The sequence below is a fragment of the Halichoeres trimaculatus genome, unplaced genomic scaffold (genome assembly GCF_033239565.1).
Source record: "Halichoeres trimaculatus isolate MK-OKI-2021-1 unplaced genomic scaffold, fHalTri1.1 fHalTri1_scaffold_3, whole genome shotgun sequence".
In the NCBI taxonomy this organism is placed as follows: Eukaryota; Metazoa; Chordata; class Actinopteri; order Labriformes; family Labridae; genus Halichoeres; species Halichoeres trimaculatus.
Genome location: NW_027437181.1, coordinates 20,063,828 through 20,079,583, shown reverse-complemented (window position 1 = coordinate 20,079,583; position 15,756 = coordinate 20,063,828). Strand labels below are relative to the sequence as shown.

The window sequence follows — 15,756 nt, the reverse complement described above, 5'->3', positions numbered from 1 at the left end:
CAGCAGAGGTAATACACTGGTATTCAGTGAAATGTAGAAGCATTTCTATCAACTTTTCTAGAAACAGTAAAATAAAATGAGATCAATGTAGCCAAATATTGATACTATGATACTATGAATGCCAAGAGGAGTGTAAATGTAGCATCATTAGCTCAAAAAGAGGTATGTTTTAAGATTTCTCTGTCGCCTCCATTTCTCTTAATTGACAAAGAGCATTACATTTAAAACAACAAGATAGAAGCGGGTTGTGTACAGTTAATTAAACACAAATTTGAAGACTTTAAGGTGCTCCTCAGAACACTTTCTGTCGCTTCGTGTTTTTTTCACTGAATTAAAAAAGTGGACACATACACAAACATCAAAGTGAATATTGTTTATGCTTCATTTTGTAAAGGCTGTGCTCTGAGCACAGATCACCCTCGCAGCTCATATGTATGCATCCAGCATTTTTATGACATCCCCAGCAGTAAAACTCACATTGTGGATGATGCGTTGGAGCTTGAAGATGGTGAAGCTGTATAAAATCTAAAGCAGCAGCTGCTGCTGATGGTGCATTGATGCTTAATCTTATTTTCTTCTCTCCTCCAGATTTACTCACCTGACCACACAAGCAGTAGTTTTCCATCCAACCCGTCAACACCTGTGGGGTCTCCTTCACCTCTGACCGCCACAGCAGGGGCTGCCTCTGCGGGTACCGTGGTGACTGCGTCAAATACCCCGTCTGGAAGGCCAGGTAGAGCACCAGTGTTTGACGTTATTCTCATGCACAGGAGCACCAGATATCTTCTGTAAAAAGAGCCGGTGCAGCACAGAAACTACTGCATGAACACTCTTTTATTGTCTGTGAGTGACACACATCAGATTGTATTAGAATTAGGCCTTGACCTGAAATAGCCAAGCTAATTAAAAGGCATTTGCGAATATGACTTTAATTAATTTAATTACTTATCCTATGTAATGCATTTGTTGGATTAATTAAAGACTAAGCAGAGTGATGTGAGAACTTTTCCTTCAACTTAATTTAATATCCCTATTAATGGTGAAAGAGCTCTAATCATTCTCCGCTCATTCTTCATGCTTTATCTTTGCTGGGGAAGTTAATGCCATTTCTGCATTAAACCATTCAAGGAAAGCTCTGTTCAGTCCAACACGTAGCTGCACAGCCATGGAAATGACAGTTTCATCCGAGGTCTTAGCACAAACTATCATAAGGGAGAAATATTTAGTGTATTTTCTGCAGCCATGTACAACACCATCGATCCCAAGCAAAAAGAAGAGATGATTCATGCCAGAATTTGTGACAAGGTGTGACTAATAATTCTGGGCACAAAGCGGTGTCAGTTGCACTTATCCAACAACAAATTATCCAACAACACAGACTCAATTCTCAAGTCAGAGAGACTTCTGATGATGTCTCCCTTTTTTTTTTTTTAAGGATGCTCTCTGTTCATGTTCATAGATTTAGATCTTGATATAAGTCATTAATGTGTGAAATTTAGAGTTTGTCTTTAAGTTAAATAAATAAATAAATATATAATGATATAAAGTCCTGGAACACAGAAGATTCAATATAACAGGCCTGCAGGTTTTAGGATGCTCAAAGGATTTTAAAATCTTGTCACAAAATTGTTTGAAGTGGGTTTTGAATTACAGTTTTGAGAAGCTTTCCACTCACATATATTTCAAGAACTGTGATCCAAGTTTTTCTGCTTAGGATATGTGCTCATGAAATCTGCCCTGCTTTGTTATAAGACGCAATTTCGGGGAGTAGATTTAGTGTTACATAATCTTTTTTTTATCATGTCAGCGAGATTTTTGAGGATGAATAAGTAGACTAGCCTCTATTCTTTTTAATGTTGTGCAACGCATATAAAAAACAAGTCCATCTTTCTTGTCTGTAATGCACTGGGTTATGGAGTACAGAAGAAGAAGAGACATGAAGAAGAAAACAGTCAGACATGTTGATGGAGAAGAGTGAGGGGGACAATCAGGGAAAGCCCACTGTGTTGTTATGGCAGACAGTTGTGTCATGTGTAGTAATGGAGTGGCGACAGCTGTCTTTACGTGTGCCCCCCTCATCCTCAGCTGTTGCCATGCCCCATGGACAACTGCCCCCTCCGCATGTACACACACACACACACACACACATACACACACACACACACACACACACACACACACACACACACACACACACACACACACACACACACACACACACACACACACACACCCTGCCCAGACTGGGCAGCAAAAGTTCTGGTAAACCTGCCAGTGGGTGAAGCATGGTGCTGTGCCTCAGCTGATGAGGAGTGATCACAGTCTCACACAGGGGGATCTCCCTCTCATGACCTGTTTATGATTCAGCATGTCTCACCTGGATTCATGATGACAATCTCTTTCTTTAACCATGTTTAGAAGTTCAACATTGATGTGTGTGTTGGTTTTTAATTTTATTTGTTTTTTTTTTCACAAAAACTTTTTTGGTTAACCCAGAAGCAGGAACAAATTAGTGTTTTGAGAATACATTGCACTTCATGATAAAAGTGTTATGAAAGCGTTATAATGATCCCCCCTTAATAAGCTATAAAACACAGTTTCTTGTTTGGAAAAATTGTTTGAAAGCTGCACAAATTTTTTTCTGGCCGTTGAAAATCCATTCATCATTAGGATTACACCAACATACAGCACATTACTCAAGACTGGTTTGTTCAATTAGCCCTCCCTGCTGCTCGAGGGAACCAGAGCCCCCAGCTAATTTTTCACAGTCGCCAACAAGCAGAGGCTCAAGCAGACTTCCTGTTTCACTCACCTGGGAGAGAGATGTAAGCTTTTTCATTTCCTCTTGCAAAGTCACTTTTAATCGTCTATTAATTAGAGTCGGATTTTTCAGCGGCTGAGTGTAGAGACACGTGACCACTCACAGTAGTTCCCATCAGACGGTCTTTAGAAATGAACCAATAGAAATGTTATGTTAACAGGTTTAACAGGTGTCTTCCTCAAATGCCTACAATCTTAGTCATTAGAACAGTGTTATGGAGAGATTTTTACGCTCATGCTGAAGCTGAAGACACAGGAAAAACCTCCAGTAATGCTGACAGTGACTGGTGGAAACTTCAGTGTATGTTGATTGGATGAAAACATGCGAGCCTATGGGATGTCTGCTGATTTTTGGATGTCAGATTGTTAACGTATGGAATAAAAGTAATGTATACAGCCATTAGGAAGCTCTCCAGCAGGCAATTTCACTCAAGTGTCCCCAGGGCTGTTTTAAAACCCTTCAAGTCTCCATCAGTGGGTCGTGCTACAGTGAAATGTACCTGAGTATAGGCTTGGTTTGGCATCTGTCCATCATAATAGACACCAATGGATCACCAAGGGCCCTGAACCCAGGAGGCCCAGAGTCACCCTATCCGGTTCATGGTCTGGGAAAGGTTCATATTGTCAAAGTCTATTAAGATTATTTGATTGTATAATGCATTGCCTTTGTTGCCCATGGCAGGCAGATTACTTGGATGACTGTGCTTCAGAAAAAGAGAAAGAAAGAGACGTTGAACTGAAACTGGAAATGTGATGAGCAGATGTGGATTCCTTTTCCTTCGGCTTTAATTTGCAACAGATCAAATCAGCTTGATTTGCTTTCCTGTACTGGTCTGTAGATTAACGTCTTGGCCCAAATAAAAGCACAAACGCACAACTCTGAACTTTTTTCATCTGAAGGTAAATAGTGATGGCCTCTTCAGAGAGTATTACATTTCTTTATATTTAGATTTAATCATTAAATTGTTTATCTGAAATTAAGTGGAGAAAAACTGTGGTTGATATCCCTCTTTGAGACTAATTAGAAGAAATAAAACAGCAATGCTTAAATGTTTTCAGATGTGAATAAGATTTGGTAAGAGGAGACAAACTTACTCTACTCACTGTTAATTAAAAAAAAAGATAAAATCACCAAAAACTGCAGAGAAAGAGAGTGTTAACTAAACACATCAAGCAAATGTAATGCAATAGTTGAACTTGATTGATGCCAGATGCTTGGCGTGTTCTCTTCATCAAACGCCCTGATGAAGGCCACGTGCTGAATCTCTGCTCAGCCACTCCTCATTTGAGCTATCTGATGAGTTTCTAGAGATTGAAACGTTTCCAGTGCAAAGAAAATGAGAAGAAAAACTAGACCCTAGAACCTGATTGGTCAGTGCACATATTGTTCTCTTATAACAATGCGTATTTATGTGCAGATGTTGGGGTGGAAGTGGGCATTAGACAAAGCTTCCGCCGGCTCATGAGGCAGGATGCAGTCCAGTCACCAGGAAGTGATGCAGTTGAGCCCCTGAAAGATAAAAATAACCTGTTTAGAGCAACATGAAACCTTAAAATCAGGATGTCAGCATGTTATGACTGTGTGATATTGTGTTTGTCAGCTAACTTTTGTAGAGTGGAGCTTGAAAATGGCTGTCTGACATGTTGAAACTGGAGTAAAGGATTGCATTTAGTGACCTCTGCTACATCGTATTCTTTCTCTCTCATCAGGTACCAACCAGTGGACCCGCACCAGTGGACAGACCCCGTCCTCCCCAAGTTACGAGAACTCGCTTCACTCACTGGTAAGTTCCTGGCCCGCCTCCATCCTCCAGCAAGCGCAGGGTATGATGGATGCTCACCTTACACTCAGCTACCGTTACAGGGAGATTCCTGTCTGACAAATGTTGAGTTGAGGAAGGTGGAGGGGGGGACTAACCAAACTGAACAATACCTGTCCCTCGGGGCTCGCCATCTGTCCTCTACTCCTCAGGCCAGGACGAGGATGACAGTTGGGGGAGGGTTTAGTGGAGGAGTTAAGGGGGCCGCTGGTGTGGGGATGGCAGCTGCTTGCTGAACCACTTCTCTGGGATTCCTTCGCTGCCATTAGACCGCCGATACGGATCAGCTTTCATCCAGCACAACGCCTGTTGCATGTGTTTACATTTTGAACATTTTGATATAAAGAATGCAGTATGAGATAACAGCTGCACAACATCTGATAAAAACACACCAACATAACTACAATAAAACGTTAAATCTTTTCAGAATTACAACAGAGTTAATAACACATGATGTGTGCTGTGAGCATGATTGGGTTTTTAACTCCTTGTGGCAGGAAGGTTTTTTCTGGTGGGGTAAAGTCTTATAGATGTTGGTGTGAAAAATCAGTGTGACAATCGTTTTCCTGTTGAATGAGATGTAAAAAGAGAAAAACACTGTGTCATGAAAACCTTTCCAGGGTCTTCTTATTTCTTTCCATTGCAGTTCAGATGAATAAATCATTCCTCCAGTGGTGACATATTTTCAGGAAATGTTTAAATGTTTTAATATTCCCTGGTAGTCTGTGGTTGAGTCAGAACCTCCTTGGACTTTGGAAAACCCTGTTCATCTTAGGAGCAGCAATGATTAACTTTCTAAACCTGTGTGCTGAGGTTTGGATTACAGTGAAATGTCTTCTCCTGTTGGTGTGATACTGTTAGTGAGCCACGGATATAAGTTTACTTTGGCTGAAGTCTCTGTCAACTTTAAATAATAGTTTGATTAATCCACAAGACATTCAAAAGCCAAAAATCCCTTTTGATTTAAATACATTTTAAGTATTTGAAGTCACAGAGAAAAGTATTATTTTAGTCATTTTTTTAATTATACTTTGATAGAATTCACAAAATGCAACTTCCATCAACTGTGACGGCCATTATGACAGGAAAGTAAAAACAACATGGACCTCAAGATCCAGCGCTGTGTAAAACCTTGTGCGCATTGTGTCTGTAAAAACCTCCTGCCTGTGAACTTTGTGCAGTCCCTTAACCAAACTCAAGGACCAAGACTTGGAAATCAGGATTTTAAATGTGCAAACACTTTCATCCTCACAAAGTGAATGGTCAGCAGCTTTGTGCTTCCTTCTAAATCCCTCTCCATTTTTGTGTGTCTTTACAAAAACAATCTCTATCCACAGAGTGTTTTTTTTCCTCTGTATTTATAGATACCGATCTCTTTTCATAATCCTGTCTTATTCTTATTTGAATTTACCAGAAAAACAGAGTTCATCAGCAGTTACATGAGCATCTCCAGGATGCCATGTCTTTCTTAAAGGATGTCTGCGAGGTACTATTCAGATGGAGCTTTTACTCTTCTCATGTCCCATACGTCGTTCCTTATTTTATTTTCTCTCACAAGTTCTGCTTGCAGTCCACATCTCCACAGTAAAACAGTTTCATTTTTATCGCCCCTTAGCCTTTGTTGCCATAATGCCATATTGTGTTGTCTTATAGGCCATTCCAGCTTGCAGTGTTAAGTCTAAATTAACAGTCTGAGCACTCGATCATTGATTTAAACAGAAACACAGACGTTTGACAGCTCAAGCTGAAATGGCTCCATTGATCTTGCATTTGAATTGCCTTTCTTATCTTCTGTTTCAGATGAGTTTCATTTCTTTTAAGTCCACTTCATACAATCAGTGTTTTTATTTTTGGTCTTAATGTGCTTATACTAAGCTGCTCTGTCCTTCTCTTCCTCTCCTCTCCCTCTCCCCAACCCTCCACTCCTCACTTCCTCTGGTCCTCCCAGTCTCGAATGGAGGATCGTCTGGACAGACTGGATGATGCAATCCTTGTTCTGAGGAACCATGCCGTGGGCTCCACCGCCAGTCTGCCCAGCGACTTACACAGTCTGCTGGGACAGGCACAAAATGGGCCAATCGCAGCCATTGGAGCAAACTTTCCTGCTTCTGCATTGGTTCCAAGTCGGACAGCAGCGATGGTATGACAACTTTACATAAGTATAAGAAAAAGTGCTGAAAGAAACACGTTTTGTGTGCTCTTTTAGTTTGTAGGTAAAAATTCACATACAGACACCTGTTCAAAACAGATCCGTTTTCATGTGTAGAAGTGAGACATTTTCCACACAGAGGAGTTGAATTTATCCTGACATATTTTCCATAAGAGTAATGGCTGGCCTCAGGCTCACCCTCCTCCTGAGAACGGCTTCGTACACAGGGGTTAAAGGGAAATGAGAAAAACAGACAGAATGGAGTAAAGTTTGCTGTAGCATAGGATATGTTTGTGTGTTGCAATCCTTGAAGGAATTTAGTTCTCAGTATAAATAATGTGTTCGCCCATCCTCCATTTGAGGTATTTCATTCTTAAGAGCCAAGAGATTTGGACACATCTGCAGTGGAAATTAAATGGGGCGACTCGTCCAATTGTAATCCAGGATGTTTGGAAACCCTTGTGGGAATCATAGACCATTAAAAATAAGAACATTTCGTATTTCTTCATGATTGATGCTTTTTATTTCATTCATTCAAGATCCTCTGAAGACCGGTTTCGTCCTATAATAAACATTTTGTCAAAAAATATAAAAAAATTAGACTGTTACGTCTTACTGAGGCAGCAGGTGAAGGAATAAGAAAACACTTTAGATTATCACTGGTAAAGTGACTCAAACTATTAATCCAAACGTCAGCCATTTTTTTGTAGTCCTGTTCAAAAAGTTTTCTACTAATCGATAGATATGACTACATTTTCTCTTCTAACCTCACCTCAACTTGACATGAAAATAAAAATATGTATTGCATTATGTTTATTTAAACACAGTCTCACAAAAAAATCTGAAAGCATTTACTTCACGAAAGTACTTTTTCACCAAATTGATTTCACAAATCTCTTTTTAGCATGATCATGGAAGCTCTACCATATTTTGGTAATCTCATGTCCCTCTCTGACCTGTACTCTCTCTGAACCTCGTTGCCAGCCTGAATTTATGTGAAGGACAGTTAAAGTTTCTTGCTTGTTGTGCGGCTCTGTGTGTTTTCTGTCATTCAGTGTTTTCACTCGGCTGCTGAGGCTGTTGGATCTTAGCGTGTTTTGTCCCCTAACAAGAACGTCTCTGTGGTTGTCAGAGGAGCTCAGTTTGATGTATTTGTTACAGAGAGCTGAGCTGTGGCAGTGATGTTGAACGACTGCGACTGTGAGATAGAACATACTGTGTCTGCGCTAACACAGCACTTCCTGTGTGGGAAGAGGTCCCCTCAGACAGAGCTCACCAGACTCAGTACAGGCTTTTTACTATGGCTGACACCCTGCCCACCACCCCTCCACCCCTTTTCATCACTCCTCTTTAACAACCCAGGAAATCTGAATCGTTGGAAACGTGTGTCTGAACCCGGGGCCTCCACCCAAATAAGAGCTCCTCAGCTGTATGGTAATCAGGCCCAGCCATGAAAATGGCTGCGTTCTTTTCTCGCCAGAGCCCGGGCCTCCCTCCTCCTCCTTCAGACAAAGAGTTGTTTGGACACCTGTTGAGAGCACAGCAAAGATTAGCGTAGTGCTGAGGAAGGGGAGGGTCTCATGGTGATGGGGTTAACAGAGGCCAACAGTGACTCGGGATCACATTCCTTAAGAAAAAGGGGGAATACCCTCCACCCTTGCTGACGATTCCCCAGCCTCTCCCTGTTTCTCTGAGGGGACATTAAAATGCTCAAGAGCATTTGGGAGACCTCATGAAGGAGGGACTTTGTGGTGCAACACGGTGGGAGGCGACCAGTTTTTTTAGTTATGACTGTGGACAAAAACAAGGAAACGGTCGACTCTGAAGTGGCTTCAGCCTGACATCTTTCAAACAGAAAACAGAGGGATTTGTCTTCTTTTAGACATGGAAAACAGACGCGGTCTTAGTTGTGGTTACAGAGAGCTTAGCATGAGAATTCAAAGCAGTAGGCAGCAAATCATTATGTTACATAAACAGGGTTAGATAAAGAAGTTTTTTCATGTGTCATATGCAAGAATTTATTTTGGAAAGTACTGCGACAAAGGTGGCTGGGACCTGTTTTTATCTTACTTATTCACTCCAGGCTATGCATTCTGCCAAAAAGTCATGGTAAAACATAACACCAAAGCACCCCCAGTTGTGGAAATAACAGATTGGCCCTTTTTAAAAAGCTTTTCAAAGGGATGGTTAAATTATCAACATAGTCATATATTAGTCTATATTTGATCACTGTCTCCTGACCAGCTTGACCTTCCTGTGTGTGTTGCAGCAGGGTGGTGCCCACTCTGATGATGCTGTCAGCCTGAATAACAGCCACGGAGGTCTGCCCAGCACCGGCTCCACATCCAGCACAGAACTCAACCACCAAGTGGAAGTATTTCGAGGTCTGAGGCAGAGTTATCACCCTGTGACATGGCTGAGGGATAATGATGTAGACACAGCTTAGCTTATGTCCAATGTCTTACCTCCTGCAGGTCTCACTTCAGCCCTGGCTGGCCAGGTGCCCGCTACCCTCGAGTTGAAGGTAGAGAAACAGGACAAGGATGACATGCAGGATGACCTCTCTGGAGATGAAAAGTCTGATGATGAGAGTGACAGAAGAGATATGAGGACACCTAGAGCAGGAACTCGCACAAGGTAAGACCACAGAAACCCACACAATCTGTTCACAAACTGAGTATAAGCAGAATTTTACAGAAGGTTAGATGCTGGTGTGCCTCAGGCAGTAGCTTTGTCCTTGACATTCATCTGAGCAGATTGTGCATGAAATGATAATAAAGAACACGCAAATCTCTTTTTTGACATTGGTGCAAACAATAAGTGTCAAGATGCAGAATTTGCAAACAGCATGAAAGAAAGCACAAAGAACAGTGATGAGTTGTCCCCAGGTATATGTCTTGTCTTTTAATAAGGCTGGCTTCAAACACTGAATATGAACAACATGTAGGCTCAAGGAAAATTCAGGTATCAACAAAGTGATGAGGAAATGTTTCACCTGGTGTAGGACTGTAGTAATTAAGCTTTCCACTTGGTTGCTAGACATAAAATCTTCACAGTATCACTTATTCAGATGCTAATTATCTGTTAACTTTCTATTTTCTTTGGCTAGAGCCCCTCTTCCCATGGGGTCTGTGGGTTTAGGGCGGCAGACATTTGTCATGGCATCACCAGCTTGACTCTGACCACATAACCTTTCATTTCCCCTGCCTTTTTAGCAGCTCTGACTACAGGTGTATTTCTTCTCCCACAGTATAACTGAAGATGAGGATCTGAATCCAGAGCAAAAAGCTGAACGTGAGCGCGAGAGGAGGATGGCTAACAACGCCCGTGAACGCCTAAGGGTGCGGGACATCAACGAAGCCTTTAAGGAGCTGGGTCGGATGTGTCAGCTGCACCTGAAGAGCGAGAAGCCCCAGACCAAACTACTCATCCTTCATCAGGCTGTGGCTGTTATACTAAACCTGGAGCAGCAAGTCAGAGGTCAGTAATAGATAGTCTTTGAAGCTGCATGTTTCTATGTTATGAGATTTTTATTGCAGACATTAAAGGTGTCATTATCGTGGTCCAGAGAAGAGCCTGTAACTGTGATACAACACTTAGAAAAATAAGGACATCAGTGAACAGAGCTGCATTGTTTGTTTTTTCAGTTTTATTTGACAACAGAACTGCCAAATGAACAGACTCAGCAAAAATAGCCAGCAGAGAAACAGCTGGTTAACTGTTTCAGTCAACAGTGGAAAAACAGTGATTTTTGATGCAGTTTTTTTTAAATTTTAAAATAGAGAAATATTTCTTTACCTATTACCTACCTTATCATGGCTTATTCATTTTTATTACATTTGTGCAAAATTCCCTAAAAGTCTGATTGCATCGTCTGAATCCACAGAGCGAAATTTGAACCCCAAAGCGGCATGCCTAAAGAGGAGGGAGGAGGAGAAGGTGTCCGGGGGCTCCAGTGATGCTCAGCAGCCTCACACTGGGGTCCACCCAGGCCTGACTGACACATCCAACCCAATGGGTCACCTCTGAGTAGCAGACAGGTGGGGGTTACTTTTTTTATTCTCACACATATGTTCTTTTATTGATCCAAGATCAAAGCCTGTTAATTATTTAGCATCTCGGCAAAGTCAAAACTTCCCCTTAGAACAACTTTTATACCCAGACTTTTTGCTAATACCTAAAATTTGCTGTGGTTCTTTACGTCCCTTTTTTTGCAGATTAGATTTAATTTCCCTTTTGAAAACTTTTGTACTGAAAGTATTTTCTGTTTTGTTTTGTTTTGTTGTTTTGTTTCAGATCAAAGAAATCCACATCATTTCTGTACCATTTGGGTCGGTGTTCTTGCTTCCCAGTGACAAAAGTGACTCTCAATTTGTGACATTAAATGGAGGACACAGACCACTTGAAGGATAGCTACGATACTCAATCAGTCCAATCCTACTGTTGAAGAAGAAACCCAGCGTCCAGCTCCCTGTGACCAGTTTTCATCTGCAAATTTCTTCCCACTAAGAAAAACCCCTAAAGCACATATCACTGTCTGCAAGAAGTGTGTTGCTTCTGAACAATCAGAGACTACGCAATCTCCTTCAACCGTACGTGGAAATTGCCTTGTGCCTAAACTGAATTGACGAATGCATTGTAACAGCAATTGTTTTTTGTTTGTCTGTTTCTTTTTTTTTCTATTTATTATGTTATATGATATAAAGTGTATGTCTAAAGGGAAAGTTGAGCAAATTCAAAGAGAAGTATGCAGCTCTTCAGTTGATCTATTGTTTGCATGTGTCACTATTAAAACTGAGCACTCCATCCCTGGAAATCTTTGGCGAGTCCTTAGGTGAGAGGGAGATATTTGGGCACTGAGAAGATTAATTTATTGGCCAGTTGAAAGTGATATTTATACCCAACTGAAATGACCTTTAGCTGTTAGGAAAGAAGACGCCCAATGTTTGTTTTTTTTTTCTTTTTTAAAAAAGATGATATATTATTTAAATTTTATCAAATCTGCCACTGGCTACATGCATAACCAAAACTACCTATGTTTGTTTCTGTGTAGTGAAAACAGTTTTCTTTGCTACTGACAAGCAAGCTTTGTTAGTACCAACAGTATCGTGTGTAAAGGTGACCAGCAAACTCTAGGTTCACTGAAAGCTCAGATTTAGTTATTTTTCTCCTTGGTAGTGAGCAGTGAAAACACAGAGAGCAAACCTTAGCATTCCCTGCATATTTTAGTGTCTTAACTAAAGGAAGAAGGGAAAGTTGTTGCCCTCCTTTGCCATATAGTGTTAAATGTAAGCAGTGACTTTTTTTTATTTGGCAAATTCCTGTCTTTGATTAGCATCCGGACAGTTACGCGCTCTTTTGATGAAGCACAGAAGTGACTTTCTCTTTTTTTCTCTGTACTGTTCTTGCCACCAGCTAATCAGAGACTGCTTGATGAAGTTGTAGTTAAAAACAAACGACGACCACACTCTCTCCTGGCCTGATGAACACATAGCTTAATTTTCTTTCTATTCATATCTTAAGACATTTAATTTCAAACTCAGTTATTCTGTAGTTGTGCTTGTTTGTGTTGTAGCAGTTCATTTCTTTAGTCACTGTCAGCATTATAATGCCCAGTCTCAGACAGAGGAGAGGATATGTTTAAGTTATTTTTCAGATATGTTCAAACCAAGCCTTGATACACTCAGCTTAAAACCAGACTAGTTACTTACTGGACTTTGTTGGATATCATAGAACAGTAGCACAACAATGAACAAAACTAGAAATCAGGATTTTCTTTTATGCTTCATAATCATTGCTTTATTTTTCCCCGTCAGTGTGCATGCTTTACGTTTCCCCCTTTATTAAGTCTTTGGTCTTAAGACTTGCTTTATATTCCATTTATTTCTTTGTTTATTGTTGTCTATCATTATCTACACCTCAAACAAGGCTATCACATTCAGAAGGACTTTTCTCTTCAATAAAGGGACTTAAATTAGCATAAATATGCCACACCAAGAGTTTACATGAAATATGTATATCATTTGACCACTGAAAGGCTCAGTGGTTTTGTGTATGCTCTGACTGAATGTGGCCTTGTTCTTCATTTCAGTATTTATGGGCTTGTATTCCTGTCAGCAGACTATGGTTGAGGATATGTTTTACGCCACTTCCTGCTCTCTTTCCTTCCTTTTTTAATTTCCTGTTCTTCCTACAATTCTTTGCTCCTCTGTTTGCCAAGTTAGACTTTGCTATATTCCCAGATGCTTTTCCTTGTATAATATATGAAGAAAAACAAAATCAAAAGGAAAAAAAAAACATTTGGCTTATTTTTCACTGTAGTTAGTCTTTTATACAATAATACTGTAAGAATATTTCTTGAATTCTAAATATTACTCTTTCTAGATTTTTGAAAGCAAAAGTTTTGAGTAAAAAGTTTCTTACTTTATTTTACTATATTAGATAGTAAAATTCATGGTTATTTACAATAACCTGTCCATCATTACAAGAAATTAAATAAAAGCATCTCAAGGACGTGGCTGAAATGTTGCTCGTAGTTTAGTTCTTCAAAAGGCTTCATACGAGCTCCAGATTCCTAAAAGTGAGACCTCGATCTTATTCCTGGGTCTCGTTGATTGGTAAAACATTTGCTCTTGTGTCAAATACAGAAGTAATGTCGATGCATACATCACAAAACTGCAGCAACGGGAATTTGAATTTTCTGTCTTTTCAGCAGAAAACACAATGTATATAACATTTATGTTGCAATAAATGTGCCATCTTTTTTAAACTCGATTGTTTGTGCATTTATTTCTCTCACTGGGCTCACACATTTGTTTCTTTCTCATCTCCATGTTTTCACATTTTCCTCTCGCCATGGCATTTTATTTTGTTACAACAGCACAGGAAGAATGAGGAAGGACGAGCTCAGAAATGTATGGGGTGGTTAAAAGGCTTCTCTAATGTGTTTTGTTTTATAAGACATTTCTACAGTGGATTTAGGCCAAATCAGTGTTTTATAGTTTGTAACTCAGTTTTGAAAATACTACCAGTGGACCATTTTAGTCTGTATGAAAAGTGCTATGAATATATGTTTCTATTTTTAATAAAGTGTGATAGCAGCGTACTGTATGTGCTGTGCTCCTACTCTGTTTCTTATAAGACAAATATATAAAAAATATTTAACAAGGGAAAAAAATACAAATCATGACCAGAGTACAGGAAACAAACTGATGCAACCATTTGAAAAGAACAAACTTGACCTAATTATTTGCTGGAAGCAGCTTTCTTTTGGCTGTGACTGAAGATAATTAAACTCAATGGTGTTGTGAAGACTCACACATCCGCACAGAATTATACCCAAGCATGAGAGCACTCCTCACATCCTGAGTGGTCTGATCCCAGTTCAGTTTCTGGCAGAGGTGACACCCGGTCAACATATAAAATCCTGCTGACTGCTCTGCTGTCTGTGATGCAATGTAAATCACATCTGTCATCTTTGAATTATTCTCTGTGGAGACAAACTCAACATGTGAGTCAGTTGTGAGCTGCTGGTGCTGGAGATGGTGGGTGTGCAAGTGTTCTGTAGGAGTGGGACCACCGGGTCTGAAGGCTGACTTCCTGTCATGACTGCTGGGCCAGCAGACTGAAAGTCCTTGGCTTGTATCCTTGAAGCTCGACCAGAGAGCCTGCTGCTCCTCCTGCTCTGAACACCGGATCATCCTTCTCTCTGCTGCTAAAAGTAACCATACTCCTTAGGCTGAGCTTTTTGTTCAAGTATTCCTCTATTTATTCATTTATTCGTTCATGGAAAATTTGGACATTAACTGATTGTAAATTCTTGGCTTGTTAACTGTTACAGTTGTTTTTCTTCATTTTCAACCTGTAAGATATGCTGCATTTTAGGAAACACAAACTGCATCCAAAGCTTCCTTTGATGACCTCCTTCAATATCTTGTCACCTTTTCGTTTGTATTGAGTAACAGTTTTTAAACTTTCAAGTTGGGTTCCCCTGAAAAAGTGTGTCTTGCTTCTGTAGTAAGGTACTTATTTTTGTGTGTCTCCCCAGAGGCATTTTTCACATGTGTTCATAATATCAGTAACAGTGACTGCAGATAATAGTTTACTCTGGAATTAAAAATGGGAAGTGACTGGGTCAACACTGTTCTGTCTGAGAGAGCTGTCTGCCTTTGATGCCCAAAATATTGAATAACATTCCCTTAAAATGTTAAGCTACATCTTTAATTTCAATTCAGTTACAGCGTTGATGGAACCAGCCCTCATCTTATCCAGCTTTTTAAGATATTTAATAGAATTGATCTTTATTGTCATTGTAACAAGTAAAACGAGATTGAAGTCACAGCAGCAATCAAGAAAACAAAAGTAAGAAAGTGTATAGAAAGTGCAGAAAGGTCCATAAGAAAATAGATGACGACAGCTTGTCCATCATCCACAGGTACCAGGACTGAACTTCTTCAGTCATGCACCATCTCTGTCTCCTGTATCCTGTCTGCTCACAGCAGGTGAAGCTCTTCTAATGTGGCATTGGTGTCCAGTGTTAGCTCCATTAGCCATGTCTGTGAATAGCATGACTCTACTTTGCCCTCTGGTATTCCCTCTGTTGCTGGGTTAGCACAGCTAGCTCATCCATCTTATTGGAGATAGATCTTATATTCCCAATAATGAAGTTACAAAGATGTTTAGCAAGGTGAAAGGAATGTATGTTATGGTGTAAACTTTGTTTATGATGTTGTATTTATCCAAAGGTAATGACGCTGTCAATGAAGCATGATAAAATGGCATCATATTTAGCAAAAAGTCCATGTTGAGCAATTTTCAGCTGCACGACACTACAGTTATAGTTTTCAGTTGAAATGGTTGTTTTTCACCTGTTGTTTTCCTGATGCAGAGGAACATCTTAACTTGAGGTTGTTAGCTACTCATCAGTTCACAGAAAGGAAACCTTATTTGATGAAGCTGTTTCTTCAC

The 15,756-nt window shown here is 40.1% G+C and overlaps 1 protein-coding gene across 3 annotated transcripts in view; it reads left to right on the top strand.

The window, feature by feature from the left end:
* The window catches only part of tcf12 (transcription factor 12), a 75,623-nt gene extending 61,764 nt beyond the window's left edge, over nt 1–13,859 (top strand). Inside the window, exons 13-21 of one of the 3 annotated variants that reach the window (XM_074666052.1) lie at nt 589–733; nt 4,531–4,604; nt 6,055–6,126; nt 6,589–6,780; nt 9,062–9,173; nt 9,264–9,426; nt 10,040–10,269; nt 10,676–10,829; nt 11,086–13,859. In XM_074666052.1, the coding sequence (XP_074522153.1) occupies nt 589–733; nt 4,531–4,604; nt 6,055–6,126; nt 6,589–6,780; nt 9,062–9,173; nt 9,264–9,426; nt 10,040–10,269; nt 10,676–10,818 (1,131 nt within the window). In that variant the 3' untranslated portion in view covers nt 10,819–10,829; nt 11,086–13,859. Of the gene's footprint in view, nt 1–588; nt 734–4,530; nt 4,605–6,054; nt 6,127–6,588; nt 6,781–9,058; nt 9,174–9,263; nt 9,427–10,039; nt 10,270–10,675; nt 10,830–11,085 lie in introns of all 3 variants that reach the window. The other 2 variants (XM_074666051.1, XM_074666054.1) reach the window with 2 other exon arrangements.
* Nucleotides 13,860–15,756: the final 1,897 nt, after the last annotated feature.